Source organism: Manis pentadactyla, chromosome 1 (assembly GCF_030020395.1).
Source record: "Manis pentadactyla isolate mManPen7 chromosome 1, mManPen7.hap1, whole genome shotgun sequence".
NCBI lineage: Eukaryota > Metazoa > Chordata > Mammalia > Pholidota > Manidae > Manis > Manis pentadactyla.
The window spans coordinates 235,421,486-235,437,684 of NC_080019.1; the positions used below are offsets into that span (position 1 = coordinate 235,421,486).

General features: G+C 64.0%; 1 protein-coding gene across 4 annotated transcripts; it reads left to right on the forward strand.

Moving 5' to 3' along the window:
* Positions 1 to 19: 19 nt before the first annotated feature.
* MST1R (macrophage stimulating 1 receptor) lies at positions 20 to 15,460 on the forward strand. Of its 4 annotated transcripts, none has more exons than XR_008992236.1 (20): positions 20 to 4,853; positions 7,513 to 7,701; positions 7,776 to 7,904; positions 8,075 to 8,245; positions 8,550 to 8,710; positions 9,044 to 9,209; positions 9,319 to 9,455; positions 9,861 to 10,025; positions 10,117 to 10,210; positions 10,352 to 10,561; positions 10,659 to 10,805; positions 10,884 to 11,046; positions 11,206 to 11,304; positions 11,380 to 11,583; positions 11,935 to 12,015; positions 12,150 to 12,331; positions 12,431 to 12,540; positions 12,760 to 12,903; positions 13,242 to 13,378; positions 14,941 to 15,138. XR_008992236.1 is itself a non-coding variant. In XM_036877854.2 (20 exons), the coding sequence occupies exons 1-20, from the start codon at positions 3,366 to 3,368 to the stop codon at positions 15,194 to 15,196; spliced, it is 4,452 nt and encodes a 1,483-aa protein (XP_036733749.2). In that variant the 5' UTR covers positions 20 to 3,365; the 3' UTR covers positions 15,197 to 15,460. The 4 variants fall into 4 exon arrangements, 3 of the variants coding, with proteins under 3 accessions (XP_036733749.2, XP_036733747.2, XP_036733748.2); XM_036877854.2 differs by having other exon boundaries at positions 9,864 to 10,025; positions 12,760 to 12,925; positions 14,941 to 15,460; XM_036877853.2 differs by having other exon boundaries at positions 3,351 to 4,853; positions 12,760 to 12,925; positions 14,941 to 15,460.
* Positions 15,461 to 16,199: the final 739 nt, after the last annotated feature.

The window sequence follows — 16,199 nt, forward strand, 5'->3', positions numbered from 1 at the left end:
CAGGCCACAGATGCTTGAAGTTGGGCCCCGGGCTGTGCTGTTTTTTATTCAGCTCAGAAGCTGCCACACGTGAAGTGTTCTGGCCTCATCCCCCATACTAAGCCTGAGTCCCTGGGGCCTCCCTCTCAGTCCTGGGTGGGGCCCCCAGCTGTGCCCTGAAGGACCACCCACCCACCCTGGGGCCCTGGCTGTGGCTCTGCTTGATGGGCTGCTGTGTTCAGCAGGGGCTGAGCTGAGTAAGATAGGGGCGGCCCCAGGGCAGCAGGGATTGGGGGCTGCTGAGCCCTAGTACAACTGGGACCCTTGGTGAGTGGTCCAGCATCCAGCACAGACAGCTCCAGAGGCCAGCCTCACTGTGGCTGCAGGCCTCCGGGAAGATTGTCCCAGCTTGGACTTTCTCCTGAAGGGCTGTCTGCCTCTGCTGCCCTCCCTACAGCCGGAGCCTTCCCCAGGGTGGCTCCCAGGAGCGAGCTGGAGAGCCCGAGAGAAGACCCAGCTGACCAGTTGGGCAGGGGCAGCCCCACCCTAAGAAGAGCTGATGCTCCCAGGCCCTCTTGAGTCACCCTGATCCCTGCATGGCCCAGCCTATGGGGGTCCTGTGAATATTCCCAGGAGGCCAGGCAGTGAGGGCCCAGCCCCTCTGAGCGGAGCCCAAGGCACAGTGCAGAAAGCCTCTGCCCTTCCTGGGGCTGCCCTCCCAGTTCTGCCTCAGCATAACCATCTCATTGGCTGGGCGGGGGTGCGGGGAGGTCAAAAGACCTAGAAAGTGTTTGTGGGAGAGGAGTGTCTGCTGAACACAGTCTTCAGACTGTGGAGTGAATCACCATCATGCAGTCTCTGAGCTGGGCCAAGAGTCTCTGCCACTAAAACTAACCAATGTGGGCGAACGGGTGTGTCTAGTAGATGGTGTGGGCCAAGGGTGCACTGGAGTGGTTCTGCTTTCTGTCCCAGGAAATGGAAGCATAGGCCCTGCCCTTGGCCCCTGCCTGGATCTCATCAGGCTGGGAATGGCAGCAGGCTGCCTGCTCAGACCCGACAGGCCCTGGGAGCAGGCACAGTCTGGCTGGGTCCTGTCCACTGTGCACGTGCCCTGGGTCTCTTCTGCCTGTTTCCTGCTTCGGTTCCTCCCCTTGCTCCTTAGCAGGATACCAAGCCACTGCCTTGGGGGCCAGGCTGATGCCAGGGCGGCTGCCCCTGCTTGTTTGTGGTGTTCTGGTCAGCAGTCAGCCCCTAGATGCCCCGTCAGCCACTGTGAGCCCTGTGTCTCTCAGCTTCTCCGCAGTTCTGAGCAGTGGTGGGAAGGATGTTCACAATTAGATGCACATGTGTACCTAGGATGGGGGGTTTATCTGCTTGGGGATCGAGGAAGGCATGCCAGGCAAATAAGGAAGGTATTCCTAGTGAAGGAACCATCATGTGCAAAGGGAAGGTCCAGGTAAGGAACCTGAGGGACTGGCCTATGAGGAAGCGCAGGAGTCTCCAGGGCCAGGGATCTGGACCTCCAGGTTAAGGTCTGTTGGTGAACAGCCATTGAATGTGCAAAGTGATGTGGCCATATTGTGGTTAGCGAGAGCCCCCAGCTGCCACTCAGGTGGCCTCTGGAGTGGAGAAAGAGGCTGCCACTAGTTCTCTGGAGTGGTGTTTGCGGGCAGTGAGTCCAAAGAGGACAAATTAGGTGACACACCAGGCAGGCAGGCAGGTCCTAACCCAATATGGGCCGGGCCTCATGAGTTCACCTGGGGGCAGCGCTTGGGCTGGACGGTGCGAGGCCCCCTTAGCCAACCTCCGCAGAGCCAGCAGAGGGGAGGAAGGGGCACTCCCGTGGATGCCTGCTGTCAAGGACCAAGGCTGCCCACGAGGGGATGCCAGCGGGTGGAGGGGGTGTCCAACAGTGCGGCCACATGGTGGCAGCAGAGAACCAACCATTGACCCCCTAAACTGGTGGCCTGGTGATCTAGGAGCTCCTCCCAGCCCCCAGACGTCTCTCTGGACGTCCAGAGGCAGGTGGGAGAACCCCTGACTTGGTGCCGAGCAGACATTGTTTCAGTTTCGTCCTGCATGTCTTCAGACAGGGTGACTGTGGAACACAGGGTCTGTGACACAATGTTGATGGGTTCGTTCATTTCCGGGCCAATTCCTGTTAGAGAAGGGAGTGCCTCTCACATGGCCTCTGGCAGGGCGTGCACCCAGTGCTGGGTGTGGCCGTCCCCCTGCTGTTTCCTCTCCCAGTCGCCAGGTGCTTGAGGGGCACCAGTCTGCAAGGGGAGGGTGTCCAGTGCAAGGCATGGGGAAGCGGTGTCAGGGATCCAGAGGGCACCGTGCTGGGGTGGGTGTAGCCAGGGCCTGTGGGACCCATGGAATGGACCTGGCACCACCCGGGGCGGAAAGGCTTCCTGGGGGAGGTGCCGTGTAAGCTGCGAGAGGAGGAGGATGGGAAAGTGGTGCCCCAGGAAGGAGGAACAAAGAGCACAGGCTGGGTGGGGCAATAGGGGAGATACAGCTCCCAGGGCCAGGCTGAACCCTGTTGGGCTGAGGACTCCTCTGTCCCGCACCTCCTTGTCCCCCAGAGCCACGAGTCCCATGGTACAGTCCCTCCGCCCTCAGCCCAGAGCTCTCCTGTGAGGCTTCCCTTCCTTCAGGGTCCACGCCCACCTGGCTAAAGGGGCTATCAGGCTGAGGATGCCCCCCAGGGCACCCCTAGGTGTTAGGGGGCACCAGTTACCCAGGAGCAGCCACTGAAGTCCAGATGAGAGAGGGCAAGAGCAGATAGGTTGCGTCCCCTATTCCCGCCCTCCACATGTCACAGCCTGGAGAGAGAAGGCCAGGCAGCCACCTAGTTACAACTACATCCCCATTCAGGGTCAGGGACTCTGAGGCCCAGCATGGCTGACAGCAGTTTAGCGGTGCCCAGAGAGCCAAGGCCCGTTTCCCCCGACCCGGGGCCCTGGGGCAGAGGCAGAACGGAAGGACAGCACTGCGTGGGTATTACCCCCGTTCTGCAGCCTCTACCTTCTGAGGCAGTTGGTGGGGCCAGAGCCGGGCCTGGCCTCCCCATCAGCTGCCTCTCCTCCGACTACTGTGCAGCCAGAAGGGCCGGCCCCATCTTATAACTCCTTCTGCCCCGGACACCATCCTGTCCCCGGCGGCCCAGGGCAGACCCCTGCCCACAGCAGGGGCGCCAGTCCTGGGGTCCCCAAACATCTCCCCTCCTCGTCCGCACGCTCCCGGACTCTTGTTTTCTCACGGTGGGTCCCCCTGGCCCTGCCCGTGCCTGCATCTGAGGGTGCTGCTGTATACAGGCCCCAAAGACAGAGTCACCCAGGCGGCCGCCCCCTCGTCGTGGCCCAGGCTGTGGTGGGGGTGGGATGGGGCGGCTCAGACCTGCTCCGCACCCCCCCGCGCCCGCGCGCAGGCCTCCCGGGACGGTGCCCCAGAGAAGGGGCCGGGCGGGCTTCCGGGGGCGGGGCGGCGGGGCTGGGCCGCCCTCTCGCTCCCCGCGCCAGTCCGGGCCGCGGCTGGGCGGCAGGGAGGACGGCCTCTTGGCTCCCCGCCGGGTGTGCGGCGCGCCCGGTGCTTGGCCCGAGGGCGGGGCGGGCGGGAGGCGGCCTGCGGGCCCCGGGGACCGGCTTCGGGCGCGGGCCCCAATGGAGCCGTCGGCGCCGCCGCTGCTCGTGCTGCTCGCCGTGGCCGCCGCGACGGAGTCCTGGCAGTGCCCGCGCATCCCCTACGCCGCCTCCCGCGACTTTGACGTGCAGTACGCGCTGCCCAGCTTCTCGGCCGGCAGCCCGGTGCAGGCCGTGGCCACCTACGAGGGCGGCGGCGACGGGAGCGCCGTGTTCGTGGGCACGCGCAACCGCCTGCACGTGCTCGGCGCCAGCCTGCAGCCCGTCGAGAGCCTGACCACCGGCCCTGCCGGGGACCCTCGCTGCCAGACCTGTGCGGCCTGCGGCCCGGGCCCCCACGGGCCTGCGGGGGACACGGACGCGCTGGTGCTGGCGCTGGAGCCGGCGCTGCCCGCGCTCATCAGCTGTGGCTCCAGCCTGCACGGCCGCTGCTTCCTGCACGAGCTGGAGCCCCGCGGACCTGCAGTGCGCCTGGCGCCGCCGGCCTGCCTCTTCTCGGCGCACGGCAACCGGCCCGACTACTGCCCCGACTGCGTGGCCAGCCCTCTGGGCACCCTGGTGACGGTGGTCGAGCAGGGACACGCCTCCTACCTGTACTCGGCCTCCTCGCTGGACGCGGCGGCGGCTGCGACCTTCAGCCCCGGTTCGGTGTCGGTCCGGCGCCTCAAGGCCGACGCCTCGGGCTTCGCGGCCGGCTTCGCCTCGCTGTCGGTGCGGCCCGCGCTCCTGGCGTCCTACCGCATCAAGTACGTGTACAGCTTCCAGGCCGGAGCCTTCGTGTACCTCCTGGCGGTGCAGCCGGCCCTCGTGGACGCCCCCGGCGCCCCGCACACACGCCTGGCCCGGCTCAGCGCCACCGACGCGGGGCTGGCCGACTACCGCGAGCTGGTCCTCGACTGCCGCTTTGAGCCCAAACGCCGGCGGCGCGGGGCCCACGAGGGCGGGCAGCCCTATCCCGTGCTGCGCGCGGCCCACGCGGCCCCGGTGGGCGCGGGGCTGGCCGCGGAGCTGAGCATCGCCGAGGGCCAGGACGTGCTGTTCGGGGCCTTCGAAGCCAGCAGAGAGAGCGGCACAGCGGCGGGCCCCCACTCTGTCGTCTGCGCCTTCCCCGTCAAGCTGCTGGACACTGTCATCGAGCAGGGTGAGGAGCGCTGTTGCGACCCGCCGGTGCCCCCGGGCCTGCGGCGAGGCCTCGACTTCTTCCAGGAGCACAGCTTTTGTCCCAACCCGGTGAGCAGAAAGCAGTGGAATGTGGCAGAATCCAGGCTGCTTCCCTGCCAGGCTGAGAGGGTCCTGAGGCAGAGGCGGGCGTGGGAGGGGAGGTTCTCCCTTCCACCCAGTTCCCCTGGGTGCTGGTTGCCATTATGCGAGGGAACCGGCCCTGCCAAGGCTGTACTTGGAGGCCCAGCTCCCACCAGGCGGCCCATTTTGCTCTTTCACCTCTTTCCCATCACAGCCTCTGAATGTTTAGGAAGTTTCCCTGGTTATGTGAGAACTGGGTTGCATCAGAAGTGTCCCTCTCCAGACATACTGCCACACTGTAGTGGACAGATGGGCATTCCCTCCTACCTGCCCCCCACACAGGCAGGTGCCCAGGGGTTCGCCCAGACCCAGCTGCTCACCAATGGTTTCACTTTCCCTACGGGAGCCTTTGATCAGTTCTGTTTTCCAAAGAGGGTGGGGCAGTTGTCAGAGAAGGTGCTGTCGCCCACTCCCAGCCAGTGAGCCTCCTGGGCCCTGGCAGTGTGGGGGCTTGTCAGGGAGCCGCATGGCTTGAGCTTCACTGACACACGCATCCCTGATCTCCACGGTGTGACTGGGGGGACCTGCGGCATGTGGGAGGGCCGCTTGGCTCCAGCGGATCCCAGGAGGCTCAGCCCAGTCCTGTGCAACTATAAACACGTGGGGATTTGTGAAGGCTTAGGAGGGACTGGAGCTGGTCCACCACGGAGTCCCAGACCTCCTTCCCCTGCAGGTGGGGCCTTGCCCTGGTCCCCCTCCTCGCCCAAGGCAGGTCTCTCAGCCTGCGCCACCCAGATTCTGTCCAGCTGTGGGGCCAGGGAGCTGGAGCAGAGACAGCAGGACATTCCCCAAAATAAGGATGAAACCCCAACCAGATCCCTTGAAGCCAGTCCCACCCTAGATTACAAGAGACTGAACAAGGAAATGAGGTCGACAACATTGGACGGGAGCTCCCAGCGAGCTGGCCCACGGTCACTGCTCTCAGTCACTGGCTGCCTGTGGCCCTGCTGCGACATCCTCCACTGACTCCTCTCTAACCCTACTGATGGCCCAGAGGTGGGAGGAGAACCTGCACACACACGGGGAGGGGTGCGGGATCCCCCTTCCCTTGGGCAGCCCATTCCCCAGGCACCCCCGTGCATAGCCCGGGCAGCCCTGCCTGTCCACCTCTCCTTCACTCTGCGGAGCCAGAACCTCTCCCCAGCTTAGCTAATGGTCAGTGGGTCGGAAGACACCAGGCACAACCTGGCAGTGCCAGGCGCTAGGGGGACTAATCTCCAGACCTGCCCGCAGGCTGTCTGGGCCCCTGGGAGGATGTGGACCAGCCTGCTCAGTGTTTGCCCACAGTCTCCGAGGGGACGCCCACAGGGTGCTCACTGTGGCTGGCCTTAGGAAGCCTGAGGGGCTTGGAGCAGGGACATGCCCACCACGGGATCAGGTAGGGTTTGAGTCTTGGGCAGTGACCCCCTTTGGGGGGAATTGGACACACATGTTCTCAGGAGCCAGGCCTCTAGACAGGCCCTGGAGCCCAGGGGCAAGCAGGCAAGGAGTGGCTCTGACTCTGGTAGGGCCTCTTTTCCATCCCTCAGCCCCACCTGTCACTGAGTCATGCTGAAACACCTGGCTGGTTTCTGGCTGGAGCCCAACCCCTTTCCCTCTTCAAGTGAGGACAGAGTCCCAGTTCCCACCCACCCAAGCCAGAGCCCCAGAGGGTGTGGAGTTTCTGGGCCCAGCCCTGTGCCTGCTCTCATCTCCAGGCCTCCTGAGGAGTGCTGAGGTCTGAGGACACTACAGACTTGGTCTGACAGGGCCTCAGAGGCTCCAGCCTTGAGGCGTGCTTCAGGGCTAGCAACAGAGGGTCCCAAGCACCAGGGCAACTGAGGCCTGCCTGCCCTTTGCACTCAGCTCCTTTGCACCTTGCATTCATACCCTGGCTTCCTGATTTCCCAGAAGTTTTCACAGCCCTGCCTTGGGCCACTGAGTACACTCCCCCAAGCACCCTCCTGTTAAGAACAGGGTAGAGTTAAAGACTCCAGGCCCCTGGGGCCTAGCCTAGCACCTGGGCCTCCGGCCTTGGTTTATCCCTTTTGTAATTGAAGGAGGTGCAGAGAGCAACCTGGAGGTGAGGGGAGACCCTGTGGAGCCTCAGGGAGAAGGAGTATGTTACCAGTGGGATACTGAGCGCTTAGCCTCGGGGTTCAGCCCAAAGAAGGGAGCCCTTCTGCTGAAGTGGAGGCACAACTAGGGGTGGGTGGGGGAGGACTCTGGTCAAGAGCTCAGACCGCAGACCTGGCTCCTCTCCTGAGAGGCTATAAGGCCTCCAACAGGTTACCAAGCCTCTCTGAGCCTGTTTCTTTATGTACAATGGTTGTGGGGAGGGCGGTTGTGAGGACAGAATGGGGTTGGTCTGCAAAACCCTAACCCTATCAGAGTTGATGTGGCAGGGTCCGGTGAGGTATAGGAGGAGCCCACCTGGGCCTTCCCGCCTGGGCCTTGCTACAGCCGGAGAGCCCCACTGACTGGCAGGCCTGGGGCCTTGTCCAGCTAGGCCAGGTGAGAGGCAGGAGTTTGGGCTGTTGTGGTCACTGACAGGCCTCGAGGGGCCAGTGTGTGGGGTGAGCACTGATCCTGCCTTGGCCCTCCGCAGCCTGGCCTGGAGGGCCCCAGCCCCAACGCAAGCTGCCGCCACTTCCCTCTGCTGGTCAGCAGCAGCCTCTCACGTGTGGACCTATTCAACGGGCGGCTAGAGGCAGTGCAGGTCACTGCACTGCACGTGACACGCCTTGGCAATGTCACGGTGGCCCACATGGGCACGGCCGATGGCCGCATCCTGCAGGTAGGTCCCTCGCCTCCACCGCCTCTTGTCCCCCTGGCCCTAGCTCCATTTTGCTCACAGCTGACCTGTCCCAGGTGGAGGTGGCCCGGTCTCTCAACTACTTGCTGTATGTGTCCAACTTCTCACTGGGCAGCAATGGGCAGCCTGTGCAACGGGATGTCCGTCGCCTTGGGGACCACCTGCTCTTTGCCTCTGGGGACCAGGTAAGGTGGCCTGGGCCTGGGGCCAGGACTGTGGGAGCATAGCCTCCCCATGCAGTCCATGGAGGCGCTGACACACAGGTCCCACCACTGTGATCTATGTTAGGACCAGGGGATCCTGGGGGCTTAGTCCCCCCTACATCTACCCTGAGCCACCTGTCTGCCCCTCCAAGGTCTTCCAGGTACCTATCCAGGGCCCTGGCTGCCGCCACTTCCTCACCTGTGAGCGTTGTCTACGGGCACAGCATTTCATGGGCTGTGGCTGGTGTGGGGACATGTGTGGCCGGCAGAAGGAGTGTCCTGGTTCCTGGCAGCAGGACCACTGCCCCCCTGAGTTTACCAAGGTACGGCTTGCCTGGGCAGGGCACCGGTGAGGGTGGGACAGGCAGGCTGGGTGTGGTCAGCAGGTCTTGACCATGATCTTGCTCAGGCCTGGGATGTCCTCAGGATGCACAAAGAGGGCATTCTCAGCAGAGGAGATGACACATGTGAAGACCTGGAGGCAGAACTGTGTTCAAGCGAGGGCCGGCCAGAGGCCTAGAATGCCTGGGGAGAGGGGCCGGCAAGGCGTGGGGCAGAACGCTGCGGGGAAAGTGGGCAGGGCAAGACTCTGGCCCATGGAGGGACTCAGCTACCTGCTCCTCTCAGTTCTACCCCACCAGCGGACCTCTAAGGGGCAGCACGAGGCTGACCCTGTGCGGCTCTAACTTCTACCTGCACCCCGACGGTCTGGTCCCCGAGGGCACTCACCGGGTCACTGTGGGCCAAAGTCCCTGCCAACTGCTGCGCAAGGACAGCTCCAACATCAGGTACAACCCGGTCCCTGCCCTCTGTTCCTCGTGGGGGCAGCCAAGCGGCCCCTCCCACTCAGCAGGGGTGAGGGCGGCTGCAGGCTGCAGGGGCTCTGGTTGCCCTGTGTCCGGGGAGACATCTCTGTCCCTCCTGAGCTGGCATATGCCCTACCCCTCTGCTGAGGCCTGGACCGGGCAAGGTTAGTGCCTGTCCCCCCAGATGCTGCCTGTCCCGGAGGAAGGCATGCCGGAGAGATGCCCACCACAGGCCCAGAGATCTGTGAGCTGTGGCTGGCATGCAGGCAGGCCTGGGTGGCCCCTGGTTGATCTTGGGCTCCCCTGGGTCCCCAGCCCCATGCCCCGGAAGGACTATGTAGAGGAGCTTGAATGTGAGCTGGAGCCCCAGGATGCCCAGACAGCCGGGCCCGCCAACATCAGTCTCATCGTGACCAACATGCCCCCAGGCAAGCACTTCAGGGTAGATGGCATCTCCATACAGCAAGGCTTCTCTTTCATGGTGAGGCCCTGGCCTTGTCTGTGCCCCTGGCCAGAAGGACAATATGGGTGGGAACGGCTTGACGGGAAGGCTTCCTACTCCAGGCTGAGCCACTGCCACCCCTTTCCAGGAGCCCAGGCTGACCGCAGTACAACCCCTCTTTGGCCCACGGGCAGGGGGCACTCGCCTCACCCTGGAAGGCCAGGGCCTGGCTGTAGGCAACAACCGGACTGTGCTGGTCAATGGGACTGAGTGCAGGCTGCAGGGGTAAGTACCAAGCAGTGCCAGGGGGCTGCAGGGCCCCACGAGGGGCCTCACCAGTGGGGCTTGGATTTTTTCAGGGCTGAGGGAGGAGGGCCAGTCACACGCTCAGTGGAGGGGTCAGGTCCAGGAGAATGGGTCTGCTGCAGGCTCCAGCCCAGAGGCATCCTGGGGATGGCAAGGGCACCCATCACAGAGTATGTGGCTCCAGCCGGGGCTGCAGGGAACCTGCGCTCTCTCGCCTTCTTGGAGGCCTCACCGGGCGCTCTCTAGCTTCAGAAGTCCCACAGGGCATGGGCAGGTTGGGGAGATGACCAACAGGAACTGGGAGGGCTTGTGAGACCCCTGGAGGAGGTAAGCCTGGCCATCACATTGGGGGGACCCCGAGCCCAATCCCTCCCCCACTTTCAGCAGGGTCAGCGACGGACAGCTTTTCTGTACCACACCGCCTGGGGCAGCTCCGGCCAGTGTTCCCATTCACCTGCAGGTAGGGGGCGCCATGGTGCCTGGCTCCTGGACCTTCCACTACCGAGAGGACCCGGTTGTGCTGGGCATCAGCCCCAACTGTGGCTACACGTGAGTGTCACTGCCTTGCTCATCCTGGTCTCCTAGGAGCGAGGGCGCCGGCCTCAGAGCACCCTGAGCCCACCCCTGCCTTCCTCCACAGAGGCTCCCATGTCACCATCCGTGGCCTGCATCTGACGTCAGTGTGGTACCTCAATCTGTCCTTCCATGACGGGCTCCGGGCAGTGGAAAGCAGGGTGAGCGGGCACGTGGGCGCTGCCAGAAGGAAAGAGGGCTGGCTCAGTGCCCTGAGTCCCAGCCCTCTCAGGCTGGGCGGAGGGGCCTGGGGTGGCCGTGTGTGGGCTGCCTGGCTAACTGCCCTCTTGTGGGCCCCACAGTGTACGGAGCAGCTCCCGGAGCAGCTTCAGTGCCGCCTGCCTGAATACGTGGTGCGAGGCCCCCAGGGGTGGGTGACGGGGAACCTGAGTGCCTGGGGGGATGGAGCAGCTGGCTTCACGCTGCCGGGCTTTCGCTTCCTGCCCCCACCCCACCCACCCAGCACTGACCTGGCCCCCCTGAAGCCTGAAGAGAATGCCATTAAGTTCGAGGTGAGTAAGGGTTGGGGGGCGGGGATGCTGAAGGGTTAGGGCTGAGGCCTGCTAGAAGGAGAGAGGGCATGGCCAGTCCTCACGGCTGTCTCTGCAGTACATCGGGCTGGGCGCTGTGGCTGACTGCGTGGATGTGAACGTGACCGTGGGTGGTGAGAGCTGCCAGCACGAGCTCCGGGGGGATGTGGTCGTCTGCCCCCTGTCTGCCTCCCTGCAGCTTGGCACGGACGGCGCTGTGCTGCAGGTAGGCAGCTCCGCTGGCCTCCCTGGGAGATGTGGGGCACGGCCTGCAGGCTGGGCCTGAGCCGCCACCTGCCCACAGGTCTGTGTGGATGGTGGATGTCACTTGCTGGGCAGGGTGGCACGGCTGGGCTCCGAGGGGGTCCCGCAGAAGACACTCCTGGGCGTCCTGCTGTCCCTGCTGTTGCTTGTGGCTATACTGGCCGCCGTGCTGATCCTCAACTCCCGGCGGAGGAAGCAGCTGGGTGAGGTCGCCACCCCCTCCTGACTCAGCCCCTACCGCCCGATGGTGGCATCTTGGGTTCCCATAGCCTCTCTCTGCCCAGGCTGTGGGCATCTGCCTGGGTATGGGCTGGCCTCTAGGAGCTTGGAGAGGCAGACCACCAGCAGGTGTCTTTCCACAGCCCTTCCCCTGAACCCTGAGCACCTGGCGTCGTTGGAGCTGACGGGAGCTGTGCCCCTGCCTGTCCTGGGCTCAGGCTCTGACTACAGAGGAGGCTTTGGTGAGCTGGTGGAGGTGCCGGAAGCTGGGGCCGTACCCTCTGCCGCACAAGCTCCTAACTCCTTCTCCACCGCAGTGCCTGGCACTGACGGGCCGGATTCCACCCCTCGGGGCCACAAAGCATGCTGCTCAGACAGTGGGGACGGGGCCTGTGTCCCGCTGCTGCAGACTGAGTCCACCCAGCTTGGGGACCTGGACCCTGCACTCCTGGCTGAGGTCAAGGACGTGCTGATTTCCCACGAACGAGTCGTGACCCACAGCGACCAAGTCATTGGCAAAGGTGTGAGGGGAGGCGGGCGGGGCTGGGGCACCGGTGGAGTTGGAACAGACGGAACAAGGCTCGGGGGACTGTTGGGCAGCACCCTGCTCTGGCCTTCTCCCCGGCCTATGACCTGGGCATACCGTGTGACACCTGCTTCCTCCGTCTGCTCATCTGTGACCTAGGAATAAGCTCTGTGGGCCCTGCTGCAGGTTAAGTGGCACAAGGGCTGCAGGCTCTGCGGTCATGCAGGGAGCTGCTTGCTGTCTGTGTCAGCCTGGCCAGTCGGTGCTCTCAAGTCTGGTGGCCAGTGAGAGGGTACGGTGCCAGACCCGGGCACTGGGACCCCTCTCTCCATCTCCCCCTTCCCAGGCCACTTTGGGGTTGTCTACCACGGAGAATACACAGATGAGGCTCAGAACCGAATCCACTGTGCCATCAAGTCACTGAGTCGTGAGTGGGGCTGAGGTGCTCACCCCCCCGGGCAGCGCTGAGGGGCCCTGAACGGGAGACTTTGCTCCTCCACCTCCCTGGCGGACCCTGGGAGAGGGGCGCCCTGCCCTGGGCCTGACCTGTGCTCTCTGCAGGCATCACGGAGCTGCAGGAGGTGGAGGCCTTCCTGCGTGAGGGGCTGCTCATGCGCGGTCTGCGTCACCCAAACGTGCTGGCCCTCGTCGGTATTGTGCTGCCCCCTGAAGGGCTGCCCCTTGTGCTGCTGCCCTATATGCGCCACGGAGACCTGCTGCATTTCATCCGCTCACCCCAGCGGGTCAGTGCTCGGGGGCCCTGGGCCGGGGCCTGGGGCAGCAGCTGGGGCCAGAGCTGCTGTGCCCCCGCCTACCCACTACCCACCTACCTGTGCTCACAGAACCCCACGGTGAAGGACCTCGTGAGCTTCGGTCTGCAGGTAGCCCGCGGCATGGAGTACCTGGCTGAACAGAAGTTTGTCCACAGGGACCTGGCTGCTCGGAACTGCATGTGAGGAACCTGAGCAACTGGGGAGGGGGACACAGCAGCAGGGTGTGCCTAAAGGCACCCCAGGGAGGGGCCCTGAGCTTCCCCCTCTGGGCCTCGCTTCCCCTGTCTGCCCCGTGCGGGCTTAGGCCAAACGCCGTGGCTCTGGACCCTGTGAAGGCCTGGAACAGGTGTGTCCAGGGCCTGGTGAGGCCGGTGCTGAGTGTGATCCCCCACGGCCAGGCTGGATGAGTCATTCACAGTCAAGGTGGCTGACTTCGGCCTGGCCCGCGACATCCTGGACAAAGAATACTACAGCGTCCGCCAGCACCGCCACGCTCGCCTGCCTGTCAAATGGATGGCGCTGGAGAGCCTGCAGACCTACAGGTTTACCACCAAGTCCGACGTGGTGAGGCCCCCGCCTGCCCGCAGGGCCTCGTGTCCCGGAGAATGCTCAGCCTTGCCCATTCGGCCTCAGCTGAGGGTCCGAGCCCAGCAATCCCAAAACCAGGCACCCCCACAGCCCCTGCAGGCTCTGGGCAGGTATGAGATGCAATGTGACTTCTGCCACGGCCCCGCGCCAGCCCGCAGTCCCAAGGGAGGCCGGCGGCAGGCCTCATGTGGGACTGAGGGGTGGGCTCTATTTGCGAGCTAGAGGACCTGGGGCTCCCCTGCCCCAAAACCTGGGGCAAGAGCTGAGTCCTCCCACCTTCTGCCTCCCACAGTGGTCATTTGGTGTGCTGCTCTGGGAGCTGCTGACACGGGGTGCCCCACCATACCCCCACGTCGACCCTTTTGACCTCGCTCACTTCCTGGCCCAGGGTCGCCGCCTGCCCCAGCCTGAGTACTGCCCCGATTCTCTGTGAGTTCTGGTGGGTGGCTGCCCACTGGCTGGGCCTCAGCGACGGGGAACCCAGGAGACTGTTCCCTGGCCCTCTGGCCTGCAAAGGGACCCTCTCTTGGCCGCAGTTTCCCCATCCGTGGACTAGTTCTGCCCCCACTCGGGGCTGGGTGCTGGGCTGTGGGGGGTGGGGGGAGAGAGAGAGAGAGAGAGAGATGGCCGGTCGCCATGGCGATGGCATCCCCAGGCAGAGTCAGGTGGAGCCCAGTGATTCAATTTCCCAGCTCTCCTCCCCCCACCCACCAAGGGGGGCCTGTTTCCCATCTTTCCACTCCCTTAACCTCAAAGAAAGCACCCATCAGCCCCCACGCTGGTCCCCCACGTCTCCAGACCAGGTCTGTTCCACTGGCTATACCTTCAGACACCCTGTGGGCAGTGCCAGCTGGAGCACTGGGTCCCGGCTGTGCCCTGGCCTCTGGGGTTAGGCCGGAGGAACCAGCTCACAGGTGACAGTGGCGGACTCTTTTCTCTGCTCCCTCCAGCCCTGCTGACCTTGGGTTTGGTCTTGCTGGTTCACTTCACTAATGCATCTGGTTGGCAAGGAGGGAGGTGAACCTCACTGGCTGTCTGCCTCCAGTCAGCCTCCCAGAGACCAGCACCGAGATGGAGAGTTTTGTGCAGGGGATACTGGCAGATCGGGGCTGGGGATGCAGGGCTGTAGAGAAGGTGGGCTGCCATGTCACAGCCCCCCGCCCCCGGTGGCCCTTCACAGTTCTCTGAAATTGGGACAGAGGGGCCAGGCCTTTGCACCAGACCTTATGCAGTCACGGGTCACAACTGTCCCTGGGGAGAGTGAGCTGTTGGAGGCAGTTCTCGTCTGCCGGGGTGACTCCTGGGGGGATGCCGAGGGTCTGGGAGACACGCCACTGCATCCACTCCCCTGGGGCAAGTCCTCCTCCTCTCTGGGCCTCTGCCTCCTCACCTGCAAGGTGGACGAAAACAGTAGCACCCTCCATGACTCTGAGAATATATGAGTTTATGGTGTGCAGGATTTAGAGAGCCATTTAAGGCAAGGGTGACATTCCCATGACAAAGGGGCATGAGTTAGGACCCCCAGGCAAGCCAAAGGACTCTGCTTGGGACCACACACCCCTGCAGCTGCCCCCCACGTCCGCGTCTCCGGACTTCAGTCCCCATTTCACTGGCCCTGGGCTTCCCTCCTGGAAGATGCGTGATGATAACCATGATGCCTGAGCTGGTCCCTAAGCTAAGCACTTCACACGCATCCTCCCACATGTCGGAGGAGGAGCCGGAAGCAGAGAGGCTGAGGGACTTGCCCAAGGTCACAGGGCACAGGAGCCCGAGGTCTTAACCTCGGAGACAACCGGACCTTTACCTGGGCAGGAGGCGGTACTGGAGCAGCAGGCACGATAGCAAGAAGAAGGCCCTGGCTGGGCAGAGCTAGGCCCTGTCCCTGTCCCTGTCCTTACCCCGTAGGGGCTGCTAGGGGGTCAACAGTGGGTGGGCAGCGCAGAGCCTGTGGGTGGGAGTGTGCCCCGCCCCTGACGTCGCCTTCCTTGCAGGTATGCGGTGATGCGGCGCTGCTGGGCCGAGGACCCTGCGGTGCGACCCACCTTCAGAGTGCTGGCTGGGGAAGTGGAGCATGTGGCCACTGCACTGTGCGGGGACCACTACGTGCAGCTGCCCAGGGCCTACGTGAACCTGGGCCCTGGTGCCTTAGACGAGGTGAACATGCCCCTCCAGCCGTCCCTGCCCACACCCGAGTGCAGGAGCCCGGGGCGGCCCAGGCCCCTCTCAGAGCCACCGCGGCCCACGTGACTTCAGCCCTTGCAGGTGCTGGTGGCCGGACTGCATGAAAGCCAGGAGTTGCCCCAAACTGGCCTCTGCCCCATCCCTGCCCCTTATCCTCCAGGACCCGTGGGAGGGGAGCAGTGCCCTGCACAGAGGGGGCCTCCAAGGACAGTCCTCGATGTAAAGAGTATTTGGGGAGCACCTCTCGGTGCTCTGCCCACTGGACACAGGGATCCCACTGTGAACAGACACTGGCCCTGGAACCAGTAAATGAACAGGTGAATATTTAAGTACAAATCGTGGTAAATATGTGAGGGAAAAAAGCTGCTTTAAGGGAGTGGAGGACCAGTTTGGTAGAGAGATGCTCAGAAGGGTAAGGGGAGCCTTCACAGGAGGAGACATTTCTGTGGAGACCCTGTCTGGTGGGAGCTGCCAGAGCGGGTTGGAGGAGAGAGTTTTCAGCAGAATGAGCAGCACGTGCAAAGACCCTGAGGCTGGAGAGGCGTTGGGGCGGTGGGGAGGCTCCAGAGACCAGGAAGGGCAAGCCCAGATCGAGGTTCCAGGCCCTGGGAAGCCAGGGGGCTGGTTGTGTCCCAGGCACACAGAAGCCAGGCGGCTCTCCCAGGGCCCAGGCCCTAAGCCCTCTCAGGGCAACCCCCGCCACCCGCAGCCCCACAGCTGGCCTCGCCCACCCGTCCGCACTCCACTCTCCGGTCGGGGAAGTTCGTCCCCTCTCCTGATCTCCAGCAGAACTGCCCTCGCAGTCTGGGTGGAGACGAGCCAGCAACTGCACTTTCGGGGCGCCAGCTCCAAGGTGCCGACTGCCCAGGCTATTTATACTTGTCTAGGTCACTGTACAATAGCCACTAGAGAGGGACGGGCCCCCCGGACAGGGACAGGGCGAACAGCCTCCTTCCGGCACTGCCCCACACCACACCCTCGATGCTGGGCGGCTGGGCCCTGCTGGTGTGCGCAGCGGGGGAGCCGGAGTGACTGGGCCCAGGACACGCATGTGGTGGCTCCTCTCTCT